At 51.6% G+C, this 26066-nt stretch overlaps 1 protein-coding gene across 1 annotated transcript in view; it reads left to right on the top strand.

Annotated features, from left to right (window-relative positions):
* SMARCAD1 (SNF2 related chromatin remodeling ATPase with DExD box 1) overlaps positions 1 to 18575 on the top strand; it is a 1912998-nt gene extending 1894423 nt beyond the window's left edge. Inside the window, exon 24 of the mRNA XM_069630562.1 lies at positions 17975 to 18575. Within this exon, the coding sequence (XP_069486663.1) occupies positions 17975 to 18036 (62 nt within the window). The 3' untranslated portion in view covers positions 18037 to 18575. The remainder of the gene's footprint in view (positions 1 to 17974) is intronic.
* Positions 18576 to 26066: the final 7491 nt, after the last annotated feature.

Genomic DNA, 26066 nt, shown 5'->3' with positions numbered 1-26066 from the left:
AGCTCCTGGATGGTCGGGGTGATGTCCCTCATGTGGGATGACCTGGCAGGGTCCCCGACCATTCCCATAGGGAGAAGCTGTAACGCAGGCCAGCCAGAGCTTCAGGATTCGTCGGGGGTAATGTCCCTGGCCTTGGACGGCTGTCTCCCATGTAGGTTTACTGTCCCCAATCACAGCGGTAATTCCAGGGAGCCCCGGCAGGGTCCCCATCTTTTCCCAGAGGGAGAAGCTGTACCTCAGGCTTGCCAGATCTCCAGGATAGTCAGAGGGGGTTGGGTTATGTCCCTGGACTTGGGCACCTTGTCTCCCATGTGGGTTGACCATCCCCAAAGTCCAGCGGCTGTCCCGGGGAGCCTCAGCAAGATCCCCATTCCTCCCTGGAGGTGACATCTGTAATGCAGCACAGCCAGAGGTGCTGCCTGGGCTTGCGGACGGTCAACCCACATGGGAGACAGCAGCCACTGCCAGGGAAACACCAATTCTATGCTAGCATGGGGGGCATTTTGTGGCCTGACACTGCAATTCTATCCCAGCCCACCAAAATACCTCCCACCCACCCACACCACCAACAATCCAGCCCCAGTCCCACTCACCCCACTGACAATGGTCCCTAAACGTAGAATAATAAAAAAACAGTATTCCCATGACGTTGCAGTTGCTCGCGTAGAAAAAGCTGTAAACGAAACAAAAAACATTTGTTACCTATGGTCACCCCAGCAAAAACAAATCATAACTACTACTCTCCTATCACGCCCCCCCTTTAAAGATATCCCTGGTGGTCTACTGATCCTCACCCCCCAGTAAAAACATATTTGTCCCTTCCTAGGGGCAGATTGCAAGATTGCACTAGCAATCTCACCACAGGGAGGGCTACATGAGAGCCCCCCCCCATCCATTTGCGGTGGGGGCAACCCCCCTTTCCATTATATAAGTCGCTTGTGGTTTAGGGTGCCCACCAACCTACGTAGATTTTTTTTGTTTGTCCTTACCCTAGGGGAAGATGGCCACATTACGGTGCCCATCTGCCCCCAGGGATGGCAAAACATACTGCCCCATGCTTGGGAGTGGGGGGCCTGTGCCAATATTTTTGGTGGCCCTCTCCCCCCCCCCACCCCAAATGGATGGGGGGCCTCTCATTTAGCCCTCTCTGGGGGTAAACAGGGCATAAATCTGCCCCCAGGGAGGGCTACATGAGATGCCCCCATCCACTTGGGGTGGGGGGAGAGGGCCACCCCCCTTTTCATTCCATATGTTCACTGGTGGTTTAGTGTCCACCCAAAACATTTCCTAGGGGCAGATGGGCAAAACATACTGCCCCATGCTTTGGGGGGGGCTGTACCAAGATTTCTGGTGGCCCTCCACCCCCACCCCAAATGGATGGGGGGCATCTCATGTACCCCTTCCTAGGGGCAGAAATCTGCCCCAAGGGAGGGCTACATGAGGTGGCCCCCATCCACTTAGGGCGGGGGGAAGAGGGCCACCCCTTTCATTATATAAAATGCCTTGTGGTCTAGTGGCCCCCCACCCAAAACAGAATTTTTTTTTCTTTGCCCCTTTCCTAGGGGCAGATGGGCACATTAGTGTGCCCATCCGCCCCTGGGCAGGGGGGCGCAAAACATGCTGCCCCATGCTTTGGGGGTCAGGGGGAGGGCAGCTTACATAGAAAGCAGACCCTTTCCCCACACCCCCCTTTCACAAACCGATCCCGGCTGGTCTAGTGGGATTGCTGGGCGCGGATCGATTGCTCTGCGCCTGCTCCGTGCCCAGTAATGCTTCATAAAAGGTGTTGTTGGAAAGGGTTGGCTCTCCCCCTTTCAACAACACCTCCCTGGATCTGAACGGCACAATAATGCCGCAGATCGAGGGAGAGAAAGGTGGAGACGCACCTCCTCCTCCTCGCATAGCTCGGGGGTTGCATCTCACTTTTGTGCGATCCCTGCTTAGCAGGGATCGCACAAAGTGACGTGCCAAAAAGGACGAGCTCTCTCATCCTTGGCAACACAAACGTAATGCTAAGGTCGAGATAGCTCCTCCTTGGCACTTAAGGGGTTAATGAAATCCCACAATTTGCATCCAAAAGCCATCCGTCACAGATGTCAAATTTATAATTCCCTAATTTGCAGTTAATAACGCGCATAATGTTAATACTTGCGAAAGGTCAGGTGGAAAACAATTCACTTAGTAGACTATTGTCACTGAAAGTAAATGGGTATTTCTGTTGGGGAGAAATTTAAGTGTTAATAACTTTTTTTCTGGAGGCCGAAAGGACATCCAACAAAACTATAACCACATGCTTAGCACTTTGGGGAAATAAAGACTTGCACATTATCAAAATGCCTTTTATTGAGCATACCGTGGCTGATCTCTCTGAGCTTACTGAAGAAGCTGAAGCATCTTATAAATAATCACCTGAACTAAAATCCTCATCTAATCAAGTCTCTTGGAGACCATTGTAATTTCCTACAAATTTAGCCATCCTACATCCTGGAGTTTATCCCTAACCCCAGCTAAAACAAGCTTTCAAACGTTACCAGTCGAACCATGTTCGGGGGCTTCAACAGGAGCCGCTGCCAAAACTAGAGCTGCGGAGCGGGGAGCAAAATGTATAAATTTGTACAGCCTAGACAAAGCTTGCCTTGAAGGAATATTTTGCGGAAAAGAGGGAGCTCCCTGAAGACTTTGCACCAATTAATAGCATGCAGGGGTGCAGCCTCGGGCATTGAAACGCCCTGCCGAGGCTCTGCCCTCACCCCAGTCCCCTTTTCCGCACAGACGTGTCGGACCTGGCAGCCAGCGCAGAGGCTTTGTTTTTCATTCCCATTTTACCTCCCTTCAATGCCGTGCCTCCCCCGGCGCATGTCGGCTGCACAAGGATTCATGACATGTGCCTCATGCGACTGCTTGTTCCCGGCCTCGGACCCCCATGCACTCTGTCTTGAGTGTCTGGGGTCCGACCACCGCTGGGACGCTTGTTCGGCTTGCAGCGCTCTCGGTCACAGGGCATTGAAGAATTGGTTGTCGCAGTGGAGGGAGAACTTCCACACTTCTCTTCCGCCCCACCTTAAGGACTTCATCTCAAGGACCTCTCGTCTAGACAAGGTAGGCCTACTGTTCAGCACAGCTCCTCAGCGCAGTGACTCCTTTCTTGGGGTTCCCACAGAGAAGGGTTCCTCTGATTCAGGTTCTGGCATGCCCGAGGCCTCTAAGGCTACCTGGGGCCCTACGGGCTGTCCTCGGAAGGGCGATCAAGTTCGTCCTCTTATTCAACCTCAAGGGGAAAGGGATCGTCTTGTGCCACCTCCAAGGGTCGATCCTCGGCACGTTCCAGCATGGCTACTGGCCCAGCTGCCGAGGGCGTCCAGCCTACCAGAGCTTGCTACGAGGTCGTGAGTCAGGGCATTTAGACTACCGGCCAACCGGTATAGGCTCAGGGCCTACCAGTATCTCTGAGGATGATGCTTCAGCTTAGTGTGCGAGACCCGAGCTGTATCCTCCCATGTCTGAGGCTTCTCGTGGCTCAGGGCCTTTGCGCCCTCCCGCCCAGGGTGTGGCGCAAGGCTTCAAAATGGCAGAGAGGCATGCGGTGGAGGCTGCCGGGCTGGTGGAAATCTTGGATTCAACTCCGGGCCCGCCTGTGCTCTCGCCCATTGAATGGGTTTTGCAGGAAGAGCCCAGTCCTGTTCCCTCTGGAAGTGGCAGCAAATTGTATGGTACAGGCATCTGGTCTCCTCAGGGGTACATCTACCCATCGCAGCCTTACGTCAGCACTCCTCCGGCGTCTCAGCACTTTGACCAGGAACGTAGACCCAGTGCCTCGAAGGGCCAGGCCCCTATTGACCTGGCGGCTAGCGAGGACCGCTTCTTCGACCGTTTTCTCTTCATGCGTTCCCCTCAGATGACGGGGCTCCTAGAGGATATAGTGAAGGATGTGATGTCACAGGTGGTGCCTCAGGGTCCTCCTCCCAATCCTCCAGTGGAGTGTAGAGGGAGTGAAGAGAGAGGGGCCCGTCAGCACCTGTGTCCCAGGGCCTGGACTACCCTCAGTCTATAAAAAAGAGGGGGCGGGAGTGATGACGAAGATGCCCAGGATGATGAACACACTGCATCCATTAAGGCCTTTCATGACTGCCTTTAGGACCTGGCAGAGTTCTTGGGGGTCCCTCTGCCCGAGGAAGCCCCCAGGATTCGGGATTGCTAGCAGAGGTTTTGGGCAAGCGCACCATCATCCGGTCTAGCATCCCTCTCCCGATGGATATCCTGCGGGTGGCCAGAAAGATCTGTGAGTAGACCAGGGCCAACGCCCAGACGAACAAGAAGCTGGACAGCAGGTTCAGGCTAACGGACAGGGCGGCCAATCCTCCTGCCCTCCTACTCGCAGCTGCGCTCTACAGTGGTGGCTGCAGCCTCATTATATTCTAAACCATCGTCTTCATCCATGGCAGCCACCTCCTTCCATCTGTCTTTCCAAAGAGGACAAAGTCCTAGAGTCTCTGGGGAAAAAGCTGTTATGCCATTTCAGTAATGCGTCTGCAGCAAGCCGATGCCCTCTTGGCCGTGGCTAACCAGAAGCTGTGGCAGGAGCTCAGAGAATTTCTACCCGACCTCCCTTCGGACAAGCAAGCCTCCTTTAAGGCCGTTCTGGCAGATTCCGGGGGCCATTGCGCAGGACCTCATGGAGTCTTCGGTCTCCCACATCGACAAAGCCAGAAGAGGGCTGTGCTTTGGTGTCGAGATGAGAAGGGCGGCTTGGATACACGCCACTACGTTTTCAACTGAGGTGCACCAGCGGATCCTGGATCTGTCCTTCGAGGGTGTGGACCTTTTTCATTCCTCAACCGATGACGAGTTGACAACAAAGAAACCTCCACTCAAACAGCAAAGTCCTTGGTCATCCTGACATAACCTGGACAGAAATCCTTTCCTCATTCCCAGGGCAGGACCGAGTTCAAACTCTGCACTTTCTCCAGCTTCAAGGGGTTTCGGGACCATGGTACACAGAGGTCTGACTGGTCACCCAGTGGCAACAGGAAGAAGCAGCCGAGCACTTTGCGTGGGTTTTTCCATTCCCCCTTGTTAGGCAGAATCCTGTGCAGTACCCTTAGGGACCACTACACAAGATTAAGACTACAAATGGTAGTACAATTTCACATTTGGTACAAGCCTGTACTACACAGAAAAAGTGGTAGCAATGGCTGAGCAACCAGACTTATCTCAAGAGCAAATGATCAGTAGTAGAGATTACACAAAGGACTACAATTACTGTGACTCAAGCAAACACTGATTCATGGTTTCTGGTTAAAAAATATAAGTACTTTTATTTTTAATCCATCTGTTAATAAAACACTTCACTTCTATGTAATTAAAACCACACTACAAAAATACTACACACAACCAATTCCCCTTGTGCAGATCAATTCAAGGTAAGTACATTGGGATTTCACAGACCGGTGTTGTGAAACAAAAGACGTTACCGTGGGTTAATACGCGATCACTTTTTGACAGTAATGACAGTTCGGTCTTATGAAAGAAAAGCGTGCCCGCGAGAAGAAATGTTACCGAAGTTAAACACACTTAGCACATGAATTAACACAAGAAAATAGGTGATAAAAATCATAGGCAATACTTTTGTCAAGGCAGATAGAATCAGAAGACACTTTCTAAAACGTAGTTAAGTCAATAGGCCTGTGGCAGTGTCCAATGGGACAGGGGTCCGGTTGTCGAGGATCACAAGGTTAGAACAGTTCACGATTCAAGATTGCCAGGAGTACTTGGATATTGTCAAAAGGGAAGCAAAAGTTAAAAGAGGGAAGGAAGACGAGGACAAGCCTTGGGTGAGGAAAAGGTTCACTGCAATTCCTCGAAGTTGGTCACAGTACCTTATTCATTTGAAGAAAAGCTGGTGCTACGGCAGTTGTTCCTGGTAGTTCCTGCAGACTCACGGTTCCTGGAGCTTCAGTCGTGGGGACAAGAAGGATGACGCCTGGAGCGATCTGCACTACCCAGGGATGAGGCCAGCAGCAGCGAAGCAACGGTGAATAAAAGGTGCGCTCCTTTAAAACAGGAGAGGCTCTTCAGATGGCTATCCGGACCACTACAGCTGTGTGCAGCGATTTCGACCAAGAAGAGGATCCTCTGCCTGTGGAAGGTGAGCTGGTTGATCCCACCAGGCTCAAGGGAAGAAGACTCCAGGCTGGATCTTCTCTTGTCGTTGAATGGTAGATAGCTCAGGACTGCAGTAGGACTTCACCGGGACTCGGGAGTGCAGCAGTCGTCGTCTTCTTCTCTGCTTCTCTTCAGTTCTTTGCAGTTCCAGTGGCGACTCTGACTTCCAGCCCAAGTGTCCTGCCTTTTATGCCAAAATCCCCCATTCACACAGCCTGGCTGTCAGTCACTCAGCAGGGGGGGTTGTCCGGCCCGGACAACCACCTCAGCCAATCGACACAAAGTGCAACTTGGGTCTCCAAGGAGACCCTGTGCAGGTGGTGACTAAACCCCTCCCTCACATTCAGCCCACCTAGACACCCAGACGCCAAAGGAGGGCTTCTGGAAAGAAGCCTGCCAAAGGTCGGCGAACAAAGAAGGCAAACCTGGTTTGCCGTGCAAAGTAAAACACACGAAGGACTTTAACAAAAAGAAATGGTGATAAAACCCGACCGGAGCCAAAATAAAAAGTATTTGGTCAAGTGGGTTTAAGTTCAAGGCTAATATAATAGCCTAAAACAGTACCATGTTTATATAATATAATCGCGGTAGAAAAGATCGGGTAGGTACCACTGCCACCAGCCAAGTTTTAGTGTTAAGGGAGCGACAAAGCTCCAAGAGGCGCAGACAAAAAGGAGCAGGAATTAACCCTTTCCAGTACTCCATGTAAAATGGGGTGTCTAGGTCTGCAGTTTAAATGACTACATAAAGTTAATGGCAACTTTACATGTTTCTGGGGGACAGTAGTCAGCCCCAGAAAAATGGAGTCAGTGGGAAGTCTTAGAGACAACCCTGTGTCACTACACTGAAGGTGCTGTGTAACGCACACAAAAAGTTGGGCTCATGGAGTGGTATGGCTCCAGAGCCAAAGATCACACACAGTAGAAATACACATGGCAAAACACATGTAAGAGTGGGAAAAAAGTTCACACTCTTACCAGGTGGAAAAAATAAACCCCAGAAATCCAGCAATGCTGCTGAGGGACTCACTAGGTAAGGGAAATTAGCCATAAATGAGAATTCTCCCTAACACCCCTCCTCTGCCCCCGCCTCTGACGTCAAGGTCAGGGGACACAGCGTGCCTGTGGGGGGCTGTTTGGCTCTTTTCCACGACACCTGGAAGCGTCTTTTCAGCAACCTGTGGATCATATCTGTAGTCTCTACTGGCTTCAGTCTTCCTCTTCCTTTGCCTCTACCATTCTCTCCTCTTCGCCAGATCGGGTCCCCGGGTCTTTTACAGGAGGTCCTTTCGCTCTTGGAGATGCAGGCGATAGAACTGGTTTCTTTTTCAGACCGGGTCTCTGGGTACTAATCCTGGATTTTTGCGGTACCCAAGAACAACTTGGCTGGCGTGAGGGTTGTCATGGACATGTTGTTTCTAAATCTGTCTTTACAGCTGGAACGCTTCAAGATGATTACTCCCACGCACATAGCCGAGTCTGTGTGCAGGGGACTGGATGTGTTACCTTGACCTCAAGGATGCGTACCTGCATTTGACATCTACCAACTGCATGAGAAGTTTCTGTGGTTCATGATTGTCGTACCACTTTCAGTACAAGGTGCTGCCCTTTGGCCTGAACTTGGCCCTTCGTGTCTTCACGAAGTTGATGAATGCAGTGGGGGGCCTTTTACGCTTCGAGGGCCATCGTCTGTACCCTTATTCGGATGACTGGCTGGTGAGGGTGAGGTCACCTGAGGGGGTGTTGCACTCCTGCCAGAGATTGGCAGATTGCCTTTATCAGCCGGGGTTCTCCCTCAACCAGAGGAAGTCACAGTTGTGCCCATCTCAGGATCTTGTCTTCCTAGAGGTGCGTTGGGACACTACGGTTCAGCGGGTGTTCCCTACGCCCGAGAGGCGCCTTTCTTCCGCAAGGAAGTGGGGCACCTCGAAATGGTGATTCCAGCATATTCTGGGAGTAATGCCCTCCTGTCTGCTCACTGAGCAGCACGCTCGCCTCAAGATGAGGTGCCTCCAGCTCCACCTGGTGGCCAATTTGGATCAGGAGACGGGGTCTCGGTCGGACAGGATCCCAATTCCCCTGCTCCTGCTGCCCGATCTTCGCTGGTGGATGATGGAGAGCAATGTTTCAGTGGGAGCCCCCTTCACCCTACCGGAGCCCACCCTGGTGACGGCTGACTCATCTCTTTTGGGCTGGGGGGGCTACTCTGGAGGGGTATGCGAATCATGGCGCATGGTCCAGGGCGGAAGCCCTCCTGCATATCAATCTGCTCAGGGCATTGGGCCTGGTCCTCAAGGCATTTTTGCCCCTCATTGGGGACAGGTCTGTTCTGGTCAGGACGGACAATTCTACTACAATGTTTTACCTGAACAAGCAAGGTGGCACCTGTTTACTGCTCTCCTACCACTTCCCCCGCCTTGCCTCCCAACCCCACATCCCCTCCTCTCCATGGAGGCAGTATCGATCTGGGAATGGGCCTTGATGGAGGGAGTTTGGATTTCAGCAGTCCACCTCCCGGGGCACAGTCATGCAGAGGCAGACCAGCTGAGCCGCTTGGGGTTCAACACCTACGAGTGGGAGTTGCACACAGACACCTTGGTGCCCCGGTTCCAGCATTGGGAGTTGGGGACCTGGATTTGTTTGCAGCCCCTCTGAATTCCAAGTGCCCCCACTTTGCTTTATGGGCAGGACAGGGTTGGGGTCTCTGGGAGATGCCTTCCAGATCTTTTGGCGTGGCTGCCGGTGTTATGCGTTCCTGCCCACCCATCTGCTCCAACAGACCCTCAGCAAATTTCGGGCTTCGGCGGGTTGCAGCCTCATCCTGATTGCCCCCCACTGGCCTTCGAGACTCTGGTTTTCGGATCTGCTCCAGTTGTACTCACAAAGTGCCATCCACTTTCCGCTCTCCATCAGGGGATTCCTGATGCAGCAGGGCACAGCGGTGGAACATCCGGACCCAGCCAAGCTGGTGCTGTCAGCCAGGTTCCTGACCAGCTTGAACATGCTAAATGTTCAAGCTGGTGCTGTCAGCCAGGTTCCTGACCAGCTTGAACATGCTAAATGTTCAGATGGCAAATGGGACATCATTCAACATGCCAGGAGGCCCTCGACTTGGTCCCAGTACAAGAGTAAATGGACTAGGTTCTGCTATTGGACTCGTGACAAGGGTCTGGACCCTGTCACCTGTCCTCTGGATGACGTACTGGCTTTTTCAGAACACCTGGCTCATTCTGGAGTTCAGGTGGATACTTGCTGCATGTATTTGGTGGCCATTGGGGCTTACAACAGTTCCCCTTTCTGCGGCCATCCCGGTAGTTAAGGCCCACCTTAAAGGGGTTATCTGGGCTTTTTCTGCCAGTGCATAGGCCTCACCTGGTCTGGTACCTCAATGTGATTCTTCCAGCTTTTCAGCGCATGCCTTTCAAGCCCATGGCCTCTGTGGGCATCCGCTTGGTGACACAAAATACCGTTTTGCAAGCGTTGTCCTCATGCAAGCCCTTCACCACGTTTCACAACAAGGTCATCTTGCGCACTTACCAAAACTTCTCCAGCATTGGATCTTTCATAGATTCACATGCTTGAATCCCCAGTAATTTAATTAATAAAAATAATATTATAAAACATCTTGCTTTGGAAGATAAAACTACACCCAAAGAGCACCTTAGGGCCTGTGTCGTCCTTCACTTGTTTAGTCCCTCCACCTCCTTTAGTGCGTTTAGGCCCCAACCAATGAGGTGGCAGGGCTTAGGCTCCACCCCAGTCAGCCATCTTCAGATGTTTCACTGTGTCTGCAGATCAGGGGAATCCTCTACAGCTCTCTGAGCAAATTCGTAACCCAACCGTCCACTAAAACTCTCCTGAATAAGCCGTCGTCCACCATGAAAACAAACCATGTTGTTGACTAAGGCATCGTTGTCGACAAGAGAGCTGTTGAAGATGCACCCGTCCACAAGACACTACTGAAAAGCACGTGTCAACGAAGACATCCTCGTTGACGAAGCACCTGTCAACGTTCAAATCATCGTCAACAGGAAAACCGTCAACGAGGCCCCAAGAACAGGACAAAACATTGTCTGTTGACCCAACACCACCAGACGTCATCGACAAGCCCTTTCGAGAGCCAGAGGAAGCCTTAAACACTCATACACCAAGCTAGATGGGTTAGAAGACATTACCCTCTACCCCCTATAACTGAGATGAGCAAACTACCTTGCATCATATTTCAGGAGGAGTTCTCGGAGGGGGAGGAACAACGGCCTTTGCAGCCTAAAGAGCGCAGTCCACACCGGCAACCAGTGATTGAAGACGTGGCAGATCCTTTCGATCCTTCTCTACTGCAGTCCATGCGCAGAATTAGACGAGTGCCAAAGGAGGCAAAGGGCAAGACTCCTGGTCTTGCACGCAGTTCCTGTAAGCAGACCTTCACGAAGCACGTCCACACGCTACGGTCGGTCACCCAGGTCTCATTCACCACTGGCATATGCTCACGCTATGATGGATCACCCAGGTCTCATTCACTGCCTACACAAGCTCACGCTATGGCGGATCACCCAGATAAGACACTGCATCTCCTCCAAGGTCTTCACCTCAAAGATCCAGTGCGTTCAATGCGCCATCAGTTATCAGTCTGAGACTGCACGGAGGACATTGTACACAACACCGAAGAGCCTTTCGGCCCATTTAGGGAATTCTCCGACCCCGACAGTCATGACGAGCCGGAAGAGATTGAACTGCCTCCGGACACTCCAGACACAGACGACTGGGAGTCTGTTGTCATTGAGAAGCAGAAGAAACCGGACTCACCGGGGGCATCCTCACCTCCAGATGAAATTGTTTCTTTCCATTCCATCATTGCAAAGTTGACATAGATCTTCAAAATACAAGTGACCACAAAGGAGAGGGCATCAGTCCTCTATGAGCACAGAGACAAAAGGTGACGCACCATCAAGACAATAACAATATTAGAAACCATTTGGGACGCGAGACCGGAGAAGAAATACAAAGCAATGAACTTGGCCCAATTGTGTCTCAGAGGCCATCATAAACCTGACTCCGTCATCACGTTAACTGTGAGGAAAAGACTGCAAAACCCAGCTTCTCCCCTCACAGCTCTGCTGGATAAGGATGGGCGTAAACTAGAAGCGATGAGATGCAAGGTTTCAACAGCAGCATCGTTGCCGGTGCGAGCTAGCAACGCCTTAGCCATGATGGCAAGGCTGGATAGAGAATTATGTATCTCCCGTCTCACTAAACAAATTCCAGAGGAGTTTCAGGAAGAGGCCAAAGCCATTATCACAGACAGCCAAATGGTCTCGGACCACATGATAGACATATCTGTGGACACTGCGCACTGCGGCTTCAGGCAAATCGCACACGGCCCAGTCTTGAGGCGCCAAGCCAGGATGAAGGCTGCAAGTTTCAGGCCGGAGGTACAGGCACAGATCCTAGACATGCCCTTTGACGGACAAGACCTATTTGGAAATAAAATAGATGACCACTTGAAGGGCATCATGGCCGACACCGCTAGGGCGATTAGCTCGTTGAAGAGCAAGGACCGCCGTCCTTTTTGTTCCTTTCGAGGTACCAGCTCCAAGTACAAGTCATACGGCAGATCGTTCCAGGCTCAAGCTTCCTCTTCAACCTCCTTCCAATCAGGGGGTAGATACTAACAAGGTTCCACCAGGTACCAGAACCAATGTGACAAAAGGGGTTCAAGCCAGGGCAGGAACCAGACCAAGAAGAACTGGCTCATACTCTGTGCGCCTTCCACATCACACCCCAGTGGGAGGACGTATCTCACTGCACCTCAATCATTGGTACGCCATAACGTCGGACAAATGGGCGCTTCAAGTTATAAGAGGGGGTGGGGGGGAGGACCATAGACTGACTTCAGCGACCACTAACTCGCTCACCACCAAGGGACAGCATCCTCCGGCTGCAACAGCTAAGGGGAGAAGCCGCCAAGCTTTTACTAAAGGCCGCAATAGAGCGAGTGAAAGGATTCTATTCCCATTTTTTTCTCGTAGAGAACAGCGGCCAGTGGCGCCAGATACTAGATTTACAGGCCATCAACAAGTTTGTTTGTCTAAAATTCAAAATGACCTTCCTTTAACTTCCCATGGCTCATGAAGGACGATTTCCTTGCTACCCTAGACTTGGAGGACGCCTACATCCATGTACCCATCCATCCTTCCCCCAGACAGTACCTCCAGTTCACTGTTGGTAACCAACATTTCCAGTGCAAGGTAGTTCCTTTCGGGCTAAAGTCCGCACGAAGAGTGTTTACGAAATGCCTGGCCCCAGTTGCCGCTCACCTGAGGCGCTCTGGTGTACAGGTTTTTCCATACCTAGACGTCTGGCTAGTGAAAGGAAGCTCCCTGGAAACCGCGTCGGAGGCAGTGGAAGAAAACAACTGTACTCCAGGACCTAGGGTTCTCCACCCACGAGAAGAAATCGTACCACTACCCACACAGACAGCAATCTTCTTAGGAGCAGCTCTGGAAGCTCGAATTCGGAGGGTTCGCCCATCTCCAGACAAGTGGCCACAATGCAAAACCTCATTGGATGGTTCAACAAAAGAACAAGCTCCACTGTCAGACAATAAAAGTCCCTCCTTGCATGATGTCCTCTAGTATTTTCCTTGTACCGAATTGCAGACTGAAGATGAGACCGCTTCAGATGGAGCTAGACAGCCAATGCGCTGAACATAGCGGATTGTGGGAGGACATTTTGCAGCTCATGCCAAATTTACACAAAGCCTTCGAATGGTAGGCCAAATACTCTCATCTTCTACAAGGTTTGCCCTTCCAGCAACCCACGTACACTCTATTCTTGAACAGACGCTTCAGTCACGGGCTGGGGGGACCATCTGGGTAATTTACAAGCCAGTGGGGTGTGGTCATCAGCAGAAGCTAGTCTACAGATAAATGTGCTGGAGCTCAGGGCCATCCGATGGTATCAGGTAATATTATCCCCATATATATGGTCGCCGTAAATAATATCACAGGGAAAAGGTTGTGGCGATATTATATGGGTGACCATATATATGGGGACAGGGGCAAAAAAAAAATTGGGGGTTGCGGGGGTGTCCCCCGCATGTTCCATGCAATAATGTCACCACAAAAAACGGCCATTTTTCGGCGATATTTTTGCATGGCGAGATTTTTGTGGCGACATTATTACATGGGCACTAATGTCCACTGTGAACTGTTCAAATGTTAGAGATGAAATTGTGTTGAAAGCTGTAGTAATCCAGACAGAGTGAAGCTAAATTTGAAAAGGGTCTGAGCCTGGCCAAGGGTGAAAAGGCATCACCCAACATGCAAGCAAAAAGGAACCTTTGTTTATTATTTTTAGAACACATCAGGTCCTCGGAGCCAAGATACTTTTTGTAGAAAAGAGACTTAACCACCGAAGGTCCTAATATCTGAGAACCGGAACTGTTGTCTCGTGCTGGTGAAACTCCAGTGTGTACTGTGCTCAGGAGTCCCACCTTTTCCTGTGCTCAAATTGTGGGGAAGGGAGACCCTGACTACAGCATCCTGACTTATTTGTGAACACTGCTTTCTTTTCTGTGAATCCTATCTCACACTCTTTTTTTTTTCTTTTCAAGTGTAAGGATTGGCAATAGATTTTTCTTAGTCTAGGCCCTTTTATTTGACAAGACACCTGTAGGACTGGGTGGGTTGACAAAACCTAGTTAGTTGGTGGCGCTGGCAAGAGGGTTGGTATCCCTGTGTTGTTACTAGGTATTACACAATTCAGTTCAGAGTTTTTGTATGTGCATGAATATTTATTGTTTCAAGTGCAGCATGACAGCTGGGGTACAATGTACCAGCTTGGTGAACCGTAACAGTAGGAACTACCGCTGGGAACTACCCGGACGCTTGCGGACCACCGGCCCAGAATCTGCTATCCAGCATTGAACCAGCACCCTGCTCAGGGTCTTTCTATCCTTGTTCCAATGGGAGCCCCTACTCAAACTCCAATGCCTTGTGAAAGACTTCGGTTGGAACGCGCGTCAGCTGTTTTTCCTACAGAGGCCGTTCCCAGGCCTACGCTGGTAAGGGACAGCATCGCCCTTGCCCCCAGGGCTGGTCATGAAGCAAACCTGAACCGACCAGGACGTCAGGCCCCCACCCGTGCACCCTGGTGGGAGGCCGGTTGACTAGGTCCGTGAGCAAGTGGAAAAAGATCACCACGGACAGATGGTGCTGGACGCTCTCGCCCAAGGACATACTCACAGGTGTCTGCAGATCCTTCCAGTGGCCTGTCTGGAGCAGCATAATCCTCAGCTACTGGAGGACTTGCAGGTCATGCTGCGAAAAGGGCCGATATAGCTAGTTCCGCGGTGACTCTGGGGCTCCGGAGTTTATTCCAGATACTTTTTGGCCAGAAAGAAGACCAGGGGCTGGAGGCCCATTCTAGACCTGCAACGTCTGAACAAATACCTCAAGTGCCAAAAATTCAGGATGGGCACGTTGCAACACATGCACGGCCAAGTGGAAAAAGGAGACTTCTTGTAGTCTCTGGCCCTGGAGGTCACCTACTTCCACGTCCCCCATTCACAGGAAACGCTGAAAGTTTCTATGCTTCGTAGTGCAAGGCCAGCACTACCAGTTCAAGGCCCTACCTTTCTGCTTGAAGTCACCCCTCAGAGTGTTCACAAAGTGCCTGGCACCGTTGCGGCCCATCTGAGTCTACATGGTATACACACATACCCGTACCTCGATGACTGGCTCACCTGGGCTCGCTCGCAAGAGTTGGCCGTCGGATACAAAGAGGCAACCATCCAGCTGCTGACGGATCTGGGATTCTCCATCAACTATCCAAAGTCCTGCTTGACACGATTGCAGAACGCACTGTCCTAGGATCCAGACTCAATACGGTATCCTACCTGGCGTCGCCCTCGGAGGAGAGGGTAGCGTCCATTCAAGGGAAGTTGCAGTGGCTATTGTCAATGAAGACCACCACAGTGTGGACCATCAAGCCGTTGCCCGGAATGATGTTGTCTTGTATCTACCTTATCCGGCTCTGCAGGTTACTGATGCGACCTCTTCAGGAGTTCCTGGATGCTCGCTGGATACAGGTGTCCGGAAGCTTCGCAGACAACCTCGTTCGACGTAGTGTTCCGTTGTGCGATAAGGTGGTGGGGCGTCTGCTCCAACATTGCCCCGGGCATGGGGGGGTTTCAAAACCCCACATACCAGAAGACGGTCACGACGCACGCTTCCCTGGAAAGCTAGGGTGCCCACACCGGGCGTCTGCACACCAGAGGCCTGCGGCTGCCAGAGGAGAAGGATCTCCATATCAACATCCTGGAGCTACGGGCAATTTTCTTGCCCTCAAGTCATTCTTTCTGTCTCTGGAGGGGAAGGTGGTGAGGATCTTCACAGACCACACCACCATAATGTTCAACATCAGGAAACAGGTGGGCCGTCGGACAAGATATGTTCCTGGTTCTTCTTCATCTAGCGGGAGTCAAGAACACTATCGCAGAATCCCTCAGCAAGGAATTGCGCTCCTGCCATGAGTGGAAACTTCGGCAGGACCAGGTGGAACGCATCTTCAAGTGAGGCAGGCCCCAGATCGATCGCTTTGCGACGGCGGCGAACTCCAAATGCCAGACATTTGCCAACAGATTCCACCAACCGAGGAGTCTGGGGGACGCGTTCTCCTTCCCATGGTAAGGCCTATTCTGTACGCGTTTCCTTCATTGCCTCTCCTGCTACAAGTCACCAACACACTCATGCAGCATGATACACATCGCCCCGGCGTGGCAGAGGCAGATTTGGTACCCGGACCTTCTCAGCCTGTCAGCGTCGACTCTGGTCAAGCTTCCAGTGGTTCCAGATCTTTTCACCAGAGAATGAGGTGCAATCCTTCACCACAAACTAGGATTGCTGAACCTGAGGGCTTGGCTCCTGCATCCCTAGAGTTTGTAGGATATGAGTTGCCTGCGGACTGTAGGGAGGTCTTTGCCAAGGCCAGGGCTGCGTTGACTTTGAAGTACTACAGTCACAAGTGGAAGCGTTTCGCTAAGTGGTGCCTGTCTCAGAAGTTTACCCATCCAAGGGTCACTGCACCGCAGATTCTTCCATGCTTGCTATCCTTGGCCAATGCCAGACTGGCGCACGCCTCTATCAAGGTACATCTGGCAGCGATCTCCTGCTAAACCAGGTCTCCAGGAAGATCTTCACTTTGGTCTCACTGACTCGTCAAGGAGTTCCTCAAGGAACTGTTTTTTTCCTGCCGGTGAAGGCTCATGGCCCGACGTGGGAACTCGACGTGGTGCTGACGAGGCTCATGGGGGGCCCCCTTTGAGCCTATGCATTAGGCCCCTCTCAAGTTCCTCTTGTGGAAAAGGCTTACCGTGTGGCCATCACCTCTGCCAGGACGGTGGGTGAGATCCAGACCCTGTCCTGCAAACGGCCATACCTGACTTTCCACGAATCGAGGGTGGTGCTGCGGACGCACCCCTCTTTTATGCCAACGGTTCTGTCGGAATTCCACCTCAACGAGCCTTTGATGTTACCTGTTTTTTTCCCGAAGCCTTCGGCACCAGCTGAAAGGGCCTTGCACTCGCTGGACATTACTCGTACCCTGAAGTTCTACGTGACACGCACAATGAGTTTTCAGAAGCCTTCTCAACTGTTTGTGAACTTTGGTCCTGTGAACCATGGGAAGGTCTTGTCCAGGGCTTTCATCTGAAGGTGGCTCTTCGGCTGCATCACTCACTAATATCGGTTGGTGAACTGACCGCTGCCTGGCCGTCCGAGATCTCAATCTACCAGCGTGATCGCTGCAACAACGGCGTTCCTGTCTGGTGTGCCCCTGCTGGCCAACTGCAGGACGGCTACGTGGAGGTCCACGCACACCTTCACAAGATTCTACTGCATTGACAGGGATTCGAGGGAGGAGTTTAGAGTCGGCCAAGCAGTGGTACGCAACCTGTTCGCTTGAGATGAGTCTGTTCCAGAGGTAAGAATTGATTGCTTCTGTTGAGCCTTGCCACCTCCCGTGGTTGTGTAATATTGTACTGATATGTATTTGTTATTCATGAGCATGTGAATCCATGCCAGACCCCATGTTGGAGATGGAACAATTTACTTACCTGTAACTATTGTTCTCCAGCATGGGTCTCGCATGGATTCACATGCAACCCCTCCCTCCGTCCCCTCCCCTCCCTTCTTCTCCGTCATACTGCCACTTTACATGCTTGCCAAATTTGAGGACGTCTGCCAGAGGGAGGGGCTTAGGGAGAGGACTGTTATTGGATGGGGGCATGACCCAGAGGAAAGTGATTGGTTTAAAGGAGAAATACAGTTTGTAAGTGAAACGGTTTTTTCTTTTACAGAGGATTCCCAGCCTGACAACAGGAATATTCATGAGCATGTGAATCCATGCCAGACCCATGCTGGAGAACAATAGTTACAGGTAAGTAACTTGTTCCATACTCGCATATCCACTTTCTAGTACCTATACTGAAGACAATGCGCTTGGCCTTTGCCAGTGTTTGTTTTAAAATGTTTACCAAAGAGGTTTGGAATCTGGTGTGGGAACCAATTTTGTGTTTGTTCCTGATGGTTAAGTGCATTTCCAGTTAATTCCATGTAGTTTGTTGCAGAAGGGTCACCTTCCAAAGACAAGCAGTCGAATATGCATGGTTTTAAAGGGCATGGATTATTCACATACCAGAGAAATGATAGTGCCTTCTTGACAGCTTAGTTTTGATTGGTTGGCTAATATTGTCAAAATGAACTGTGTTCATTAAACCATTTTTGCTTACTTATTTGTTTTTCTCTGTTCGGCAGATGAGGAAGGCACCATCCCACTTGACATGGCCTCTTTACTAAAAACGTCGTTGGGGCTTTAACAGCATATCTCTTTTGTAAATATTTCAAAAGCCGAATGAAAATGCCATGGAGTTGTCGACAAATGTACACCTTTACCCAATGGGGTTTATGAAAATTTATAATTTTTTTTATAATAGACTGCTTCATATGTGGTTATTGACAACAGTGTCAAGATCGCAGATGTTTCAAACACAGTACAACTACTAATCCCAGCAGGTGCTGAATCCATTTTGCAGGCCAGTTTTCCAAACAGGGGAACATTGTTGTGATTGTAAAAGACTGAATTGTGTTTTAGATATGTAAGTATTTTTGTACTGTAAGTATTTCTACCTCTATATAAGACTGTCTGTTTCAATAGATGAAGTGTTTAGATTGTTTTCTCGTGCCTTATTTGAGAATGCTTGTCTGTCAATGTGCTTTTTTATTTTTATTTTGGGCAGCTTATAAAAGAATAAAAGTGAAACTGAGGAAATGACTGCAATTTTTTCAATTAAAACCGGCTGTGTTCACCAATAACATTGTCTGGATGAAAATAGTAAATGTACATAGATCAAAATAATGTTTCCATGTGTCGTTTTTTAACAGTTTAATTCTCTGGAAACGTTTTCTTAATCTTGTAGCACATTCTGTATACACAATTGAATAAAACAATGTATCCTCACCTTTTTATTAATCTCATATTGATCTTTCAATGTTTGCACTGCCTCCATGTTGATACATTTTACCTCATTATTTTGAATAATTGTAATGATATATTACTCTTATTTGGCTGTCCACATAACAGTCAGCATGTCATCCTTTGTCCAAGCGACCATGGAAATTCTATGTAATGTAATTGAAATGTGTCTTGTATAGTGCCCTTCTGACCTTTTTTGTTAGGTCTACACATTGACAGACATCTTATGACAATAGTCCTCAAATCACAGTGCTCACCTTCCAAGAGGTGCTGTCTGGCACAGTGGTGCCAGCATGGCATTATCCTTAAAGGAGTGGTATGCTTCATAATTTTCTTTGCAAAATGTAGTTTTCGTCAGTACAGTGAGAATGTTAATTGATTATATGTAAGTTTGCCTGTACAGTAGGCATTCCCACACGAGCGAGATAGCGAACCAGATAAGTTTTTAATTTTCAGACATAGGAACTGGAAAACCGTCAAAGCAAGCAACCTAATGGAACAACTGGAGATGACCAAACCCTCTACTACAGAACTAGAGCTGGCTGACCTAGACGGGAAAGCGGGGCTACTCCACTAATGGATCGGTGATACAATTGAAAACCTCGCCCCAGAAAAACCATTCAGCCCCTCAAAAAAAAAAAAGGGCAATGGCTAAATGGTTCACCCCGCTACTAAACAACATGAAAAAGGACAAGAAGAAGATGGAATTGGAATGGAGGAAAGAATACAACCACGACAAGAAAATAATGTTCAAGAAACAAACCCGTGCCTACAAGAAGGAAATACAAAAGGCAAAGAGAAGGCATTATGATGATAGAATCACCAATGCCAGCAACACACAAAAAGAAATGTTCAACTTCATTGAAGAAATGAGAAACCCACCTGGCTGCGGCAACACTCCAACCCCCTCAGAGAAACACTGCAACGACTTGGCAGACCATTTCATGAACAAAATCGGCGACATCCGACAAATCGTACAAAACAGACCAACCTACCATAACAATCAACGAACCGGACCCAAAGAAGAGCCACAGCACAAACTCCAAAACTTTCCTGAAATTTCAGCAGAGGCTTTTGCCAAACTGGTTAAACACATGAAGAAAGCGGGATCACCCATGGATCCCTGCCCCCTTGACATCTACAAAACAAACCTTGCACAAGGAATGCCATCAGAATACTACAGAAACCTCCTAAATCTCTCACTTGCAACAGGAACAGTACCAAGATGCTTCAAAGCAGCATATATCAAACCATTCCAAAAAAACACAAGTGGCGACGTCAAAGACCGGGACAACTACAGACCAATTTAAACATTCCATATCCGCCAAAACTCCTAGAAACCTACGTATACAAATTAACCCAACAACATGTAGAAAAACACCACCTGCTAGACTAAGCACAAGTCTGCTTCAGACCCGCAAGAGGAACAGAATCGGCACTACTGTCAATCTGGGACGACCTAAAAACAAACGTTGACTCCAACACAACCTCAGTTTTGATTCTGCACAACCTCTCTGCAGCCTTCGACACAGTTAGCCATGACACCCTAACCAAAAGATTGGAAGACATAGGTATAACGGACATGGCACTTCTCTGGATTAAATCATTCCTTACAGATAGAATAGGTTCTCCAGCATGGGGTCTGGCATGGATTCACATGCTCATGAATATTCCCCGTCATCAGGCCGGGAATCCTCGGTATAGAAAAAAATCAGTATCAGTTTCGTTTCTGATCTGTCTTTCTTCGTAGTAACCAATCACTGGTCTCTGGGTCATACTGCCCCCAGCCAATGACTGCCCTCTCCCTAAGCCCCGCCTCCGGCAACCATCCTCAGATTTTTACCGCACGTTCAAGTGTTGGGAGCCCTCGTGCTGTAGCTCTCGAGCTTTTGCTGCGTTTTCGCGCTGTTTCAGGAGATTTTTCTCATTTTTCGGTTAAATAGAGCCTCAAGCTCCTCCGTTTCTACATCCGATCAACGGAGATCCGTTTCAGGGTGTTTTATGCCCCTCAAGGGTGAAGATTTCGTCGAGTTACGCTTTTGGAGGATTCCAGAAGTTCTGAGGCCTACCCCGGACATGGCCCAGGAGAAAGGAAGCTCGACGCCCGGGAAGCTGTTCAGGACCTGCCCTGCATGCCAGCTTCAGAATGTTTTCAAGGAGGACGAGCATTCGTTATGCCTCTACTGTCTCCATGAGGACAAGACGCACAAGGAGAAGGACTGTGCGTTTTGTGGGAACATGTCAGAGCGGACCATGAAGGATCGCCACCTCCGTCTCGCCAACTGGCTGGAAGGGAAGAGCCCGTCAGGCGAGAAGAAGAAAAAGAAGTCCGAGCGGTCTTCTAAGTCCTGTGAGGGTGCCCTGGCGACAGGGGCCCAACAAAAGGCTAAGCACTGCGAGTCCGCGGGCACCGGGAGCGCCGAACGGTCGGGCTCCTTGGCTGCCAGGCAGGGCGCATCCTCCCCGGCGCCATCAACCATGAGCCAACACTCTGGCTCATGTAAGAGGAAGTCCGAGAACCCGGTGAAGCTTCTGGAGAGGCCCCGGTCGATCTCGAAGATTCCGGCAGAGGGGGAGCGAGGCTTGGACCCTCCCCCCAAGGTGAAGGCCCCAGGCGTCCAGAAGGTGACGATTCACCCTTCTAAGACCTCGATTGAGGATGTCGCAGCGGCCCTGGCTCAGCCTATGGAGGCTACACCAGTGGAGGCGCCCTCAGGACCCAGTCTCCCTGCCACCGCGGAGGGAGTCGTCTTTCAGGCCCATTGAGAAGACCCCCACGAAGTCTTCGTTGGAAAAGGTGGGGGAGGGGCTGGTGGCCATCGTGGATACGGACACGACCTCTGAAGAAGAGCTCATCGAAGTCGTGGAAGAGGCCCAGCCCATCGGGAGGGATCCCGACGAGGGCGACGACGAGAGCGACAGTGTCGCCGACAAGGCTCCTCAAGAGCCCTCGCACCCGTCGTTTCCGGTGCCGCAGGACACCTCGGCAGCCATTTTGTCAGCGATTCAGTCCTTATGCTCGGAGATAAGGACAAGGTTGCCCCTTCCCCCGACTGAGGTACCTGAGCCAGACCCGACAGGGAAACCGGAGCCAGGACCTTCGAGAGTCCACCGCATAAGAGGAGCACGCCGCATCCTACGCCACCTCTCCCACCTCTGCGGCCTGCTCTGCCTTCCCCCCGGTCTACTACCCACGGGGATGATACAGGCACGGGCACGGCTACGACAGGTACAGATGACGACAGAGGCGACGACGGGACGTGTCCCCCGTCGCCCCCTGCTCGGGCGTCCCCGCCCGACGAGATTGGATCCTTTCATGCCATGATTCCCAGGGCATCCAAGCTTTTTCAGCTCTGCCCAGAAGAAAAGAAGAAAGAAGGGTTCCTTTACCAACGGCGCAAGGCTAAAAGGAAGACGGTCCTCGCCGTACCGCTTCTTGATGACATCTGGGATGAGGGGCTCCCCCTCCTCAAGAACCCTGCCACGGCGCCGGCAAAGAGGGACCGGTACGAGAAGAAGTACCGGGTCCCGGACGCTGCCCCCTTGTGCCTTCGGGCACAACCTACCCCAGATTCGGTCGTCTCGGCGGCGGCAAAGAAGAAAGCTGGGGGGGCATCAGCCTCGACATCAACTTCCCCGCCGGACGGCGAGGGCAGGAAGTTGGACACGATGGGACAACAGATCATCTCATCCGCAACGACGACTATCAAGGCGGCCAAAGCCCTGGCTATCGTAGCTCGCTACGACAGGGAGTTGTGGTTCAAAATCGCCCCTCTGTTAGACTTCCTTCCGGACGCCAAAAGGGCTGAGGCCCTTGAAATCCTACAGGAGGGGAAGATTGCTTCGGACCACGCCATCACGATGGCAACGGCCATTGCCGACACTGGTTTCCGTCAGTTGGGCAACAGCGTTTGCTTGAGACGACGAGGATGGCTCAAGGCCACGGATTTCCGCCAGGACGTACAAACCAAGGTTTTGGACATGCCCTTCGACGGGAACAACCTGTTTGGGAAGGCGGTTGATGAGTCCCTTCAGACTATCAAGACAGACACAGAGACTGCCCGGGCACTGGGAGTGCTCCAACAACGACGGCCGTCCTTTTGGAGCTCCGGAGGCAGACAAGGGGCCTCCAAGGGATCCGGCAGTGACTCCTCCTAACTTACCACCAAGCGGCAAGATCTTCGTCCCAGGAAGCCTACAGGGGACGCGGCAAGTCAGGTGGTGCCCGTCGTCGTGGACAAGGAGGTCAAGGAGGCAAGGCGGCCTCCAAACAAGATTGAACCGACCGTGGGGTCGGGCCCCCGCAGAAGCACCCCAGTGGGAGGCCGGCTGGCGAGGTTTGTCAGCGTGTGGGAGTCCATCTCCACCGACCGTTGGGTGCTGGACACCCTGGCCCAAGGGCACGCCCTCGAGTTTCAGAAGAAGTGCCCTCACGTTCCACCCGTGGCCAGGAAGGAAAATCACGTCCCTCAACTACTGTTGGAAGTAAGGGCGATGCTCAAGAAGGGCGCCATCGAGCTCGCCCCAAAGAGGCTTCGGGGCTCCGGAGTTTACTCAAGGTACTTCCTCGTAAAAAAGAAGACAGGAGGATGGCTCCCCATCCTGGACCTACGACGACTGAACAAGTACATCAAGGCACAGAAGTTCTGTATGGTCACCCTCCAGCATGTGCTGGGACAGCTGGAGGAGGGCGATTTCCTGTCGTCGTTGGACTTGGAGGATGCATACTTCCACATCCCCATTCTAAAAAGACACCAAAAGTTCCTCATGTTCGTGGTCCAAGGACGGCACTACCAGTTCAAGGCCCTCCCGTTCGGATTGAAGTCGGCACCCAGGGTGTTCACCAAGTGCTTCGCACCGGTGGCGGCGCGGCTGCGCCTACAGGGGATCCACGTCTACCCCTACCTGGACGACTGGCTCATCCGGGCAAGGACAAGGGAGCTTGCCGTGGAGCATACTGCGAAGACCGTCCAGCTGCTCACGGACCTGGGATTCTCCATCAACTTTCCAAAATCCCACCTGGTTCCGTCGCAAGTCGCCCTGTTTCTGGGAGCCAAGCTCGACACAGTGGCGCGACTGGCCTCGCCGTCGGAGGAAAGGACCAGTACCATTCTGGGCAAGGTGCAACGTCTGCTGGCCACGGACATGGCCAGGGTAAGATCTATCAAGTCCCTCCTCGGGATGATGTCCTCCTGCATTTATCTGGTGCGCCTTTGCAGGCTTCTGATGAGACCCTTACAGGAGTTCCTTGACGCCCGCTGGATCCAGTTGACGGGCACCTTCGAGGACAGGATCCCTCTCAACGAGACGTTCCGTCAGGCGATCCGGTGGTGGGGTACCCGCTCCCATCTGTCGGCAGGCGTGGACTTTCAGACCATGTGACGCCTCCCTGGAAGGTTGGGGAGCACACTCCGGAGATCTTCACGCGAGAGGCCTTTGGCTCCCGGAGGAGAAGTCTCTCCACATCAACTTCTTGGAGCTCCGCGCGGTGTTCTGGGCCCTCAGGTCTTTTCTTCCGTCCCTCAAGGGCAAGGTTGTAAGGATCTTCACCGACAACACCACCACGATGTTCTACATCCGGAAGCAGGGCGGAGCCAGGTCCTCAGCCCTATCCAAGGAAGCATTGGGCCGTCGCCCAAGGGATGTTTCTGGTGCCTCTTCATCTGGCAGGAATAAAAACACGATCGCCGACTCACTCAGCAGGGAGCTGCGCTCGTGCCACGAGTGGGAACTACGCCAGGATCAGGTGGATCGACTCTTCCGACGATGGGGCGAACCCCAAATCGATCTCTTCGCGACTGCGACGAATTCCAAGTGCCGGAGGTTCGCCAGCAGGTTCCCCCAGCCGAGGAGCATGGGCGATGCTTTCTCGTTCCCCTGGGACGGCCTATTTCTTTATGCGTTCCCTCCGCTGCCGTTGCTGCTCCGGCTCATCAACCAGCTCAAGAGGTCCCGGTGCAGGAGGATCCTCGTCGCACCGGCGTGGCCGAGACAGATATGGTTCCCGGACCTTCTGGACTTGTCAACGTCCCCACCAGTCAAGCTGCCGACGGATGCAGACCTTCTCTCCAGAGAAAGAGGAGCCATTCTTCACCACAACCCCGAGTCGCTGAGCTTGCAGGCCTGGCTCCTGCAGCACTAGAGTTTGGAGGGTACGACATCCCGGCCGACTGCAGAGAGTTTCTTGCAAAGGCCAGGGCGTCCTCAACTCTCAAGTGCTACGGACATAAATGGAAGAGGTTCTCTGTCTGGTGCTGTGCACAGAAGATTAACCCTCTGCGGATTACGGCCCCTCAAGTACTGCCGTACCTACTGTCGCTCGCCAAAGCTGGACTGGCTCACGCCTCCATCAAAATACATCTGGCTGCAATCTCCCGATATACCAGGACGACGGGACGGGCGTCCTTGTGGTCTCATCACCTGGTGAAAGAATTCATGAAGGGACTATTCCGATCATTCCCGCCGGTGAAGGCTCCTGCCCCGGCGTGGGAGCTTAATGTGGTGCTGACCGAGCTCATGGGGGCCCCATTCGAGCCTATGCATTCGGCGCCTTTGAAGTTCCTGTCACGGAAGACCGCTTTCCTCGTGGCCATCACCTCCGCACGATGAGTGGGAGAGATCCAGGCCCCATCTTGCAAGCCTCCATACTTGACCTTTCATGACACGAGGGTGGTGCTGAGGACACACCCATCCCTTGTGCCCAAGGTGCCGTCGGACTTCCACCTCAACGAGCCCTTGGTGTTGCCAGTTTTCTTCCCGTCGCCTTCTACTGCGTCGATCGGGACTACAGGGAGGAGTCCAGGGTCGGCCAAGCAGTGCTGCGCAACCTGTTTGCCTAAGGTGAGCCTTGTGAGGAGGTAAGAGTTGCTTAATGTTGAGTTGTTGTATTGCTTAATGTTGAGCCTGTTGCCACCTCCTATGGTTGTGCATGTGTGTACTGCTATGTATTCTCTTATTCATGACCATGCTGGAGAAGGAACAAGTTACTTACCTGTAACTGTTGTTCTCCAGCATGGGTCTGGCATGGATTCGCATGCAAACCCTCCCGCCTACCCCTCTGCGGCTCTTCACTTGGTCATACTGACACTTTACGTGCTACCAAATCTGAGGATGGCTGCCGGAGGCTGGGCTTAGGGAGAGGCCAGTCATTGGCTGGGGGCAGTATGATCCAGAGACCAGTGATTGGTTACTACCAAGAAAGACAGATCAGAAACGAAACTGATACTGATTTTTTTTCTATACCGAGGATTCCCGGCCTGACGACGGGGAATATTCATGAGCATGTGAATCCATGCCAGACCCATGCTGGAGAACAACAGTTACAGGTAAGTAACTTGTTCCAACTGTATGGCTAAAACCCTTCAAATCCACTCC

Source organism: Ambystoma mexicanum, chromosome 6q (genome assembly GCF_040938575.1).
Source record: "Ambystoma mexicanum isolate Mex_15411 chromosome 6q, UKY_AmexF1_1, whole genome shotgun sequence".
In the NCBI taxonomy this organism is placed as follows: domain Eukaryota; kingdom Metazoa; phylum Chordata; class Amphibia; order Caudata; family Ambystomatidae; genus Ambystoma; species Ambystoma mexicanum.
This window is presented reverse-complemented; position numbering and strand designations above follow the sequence as displayed.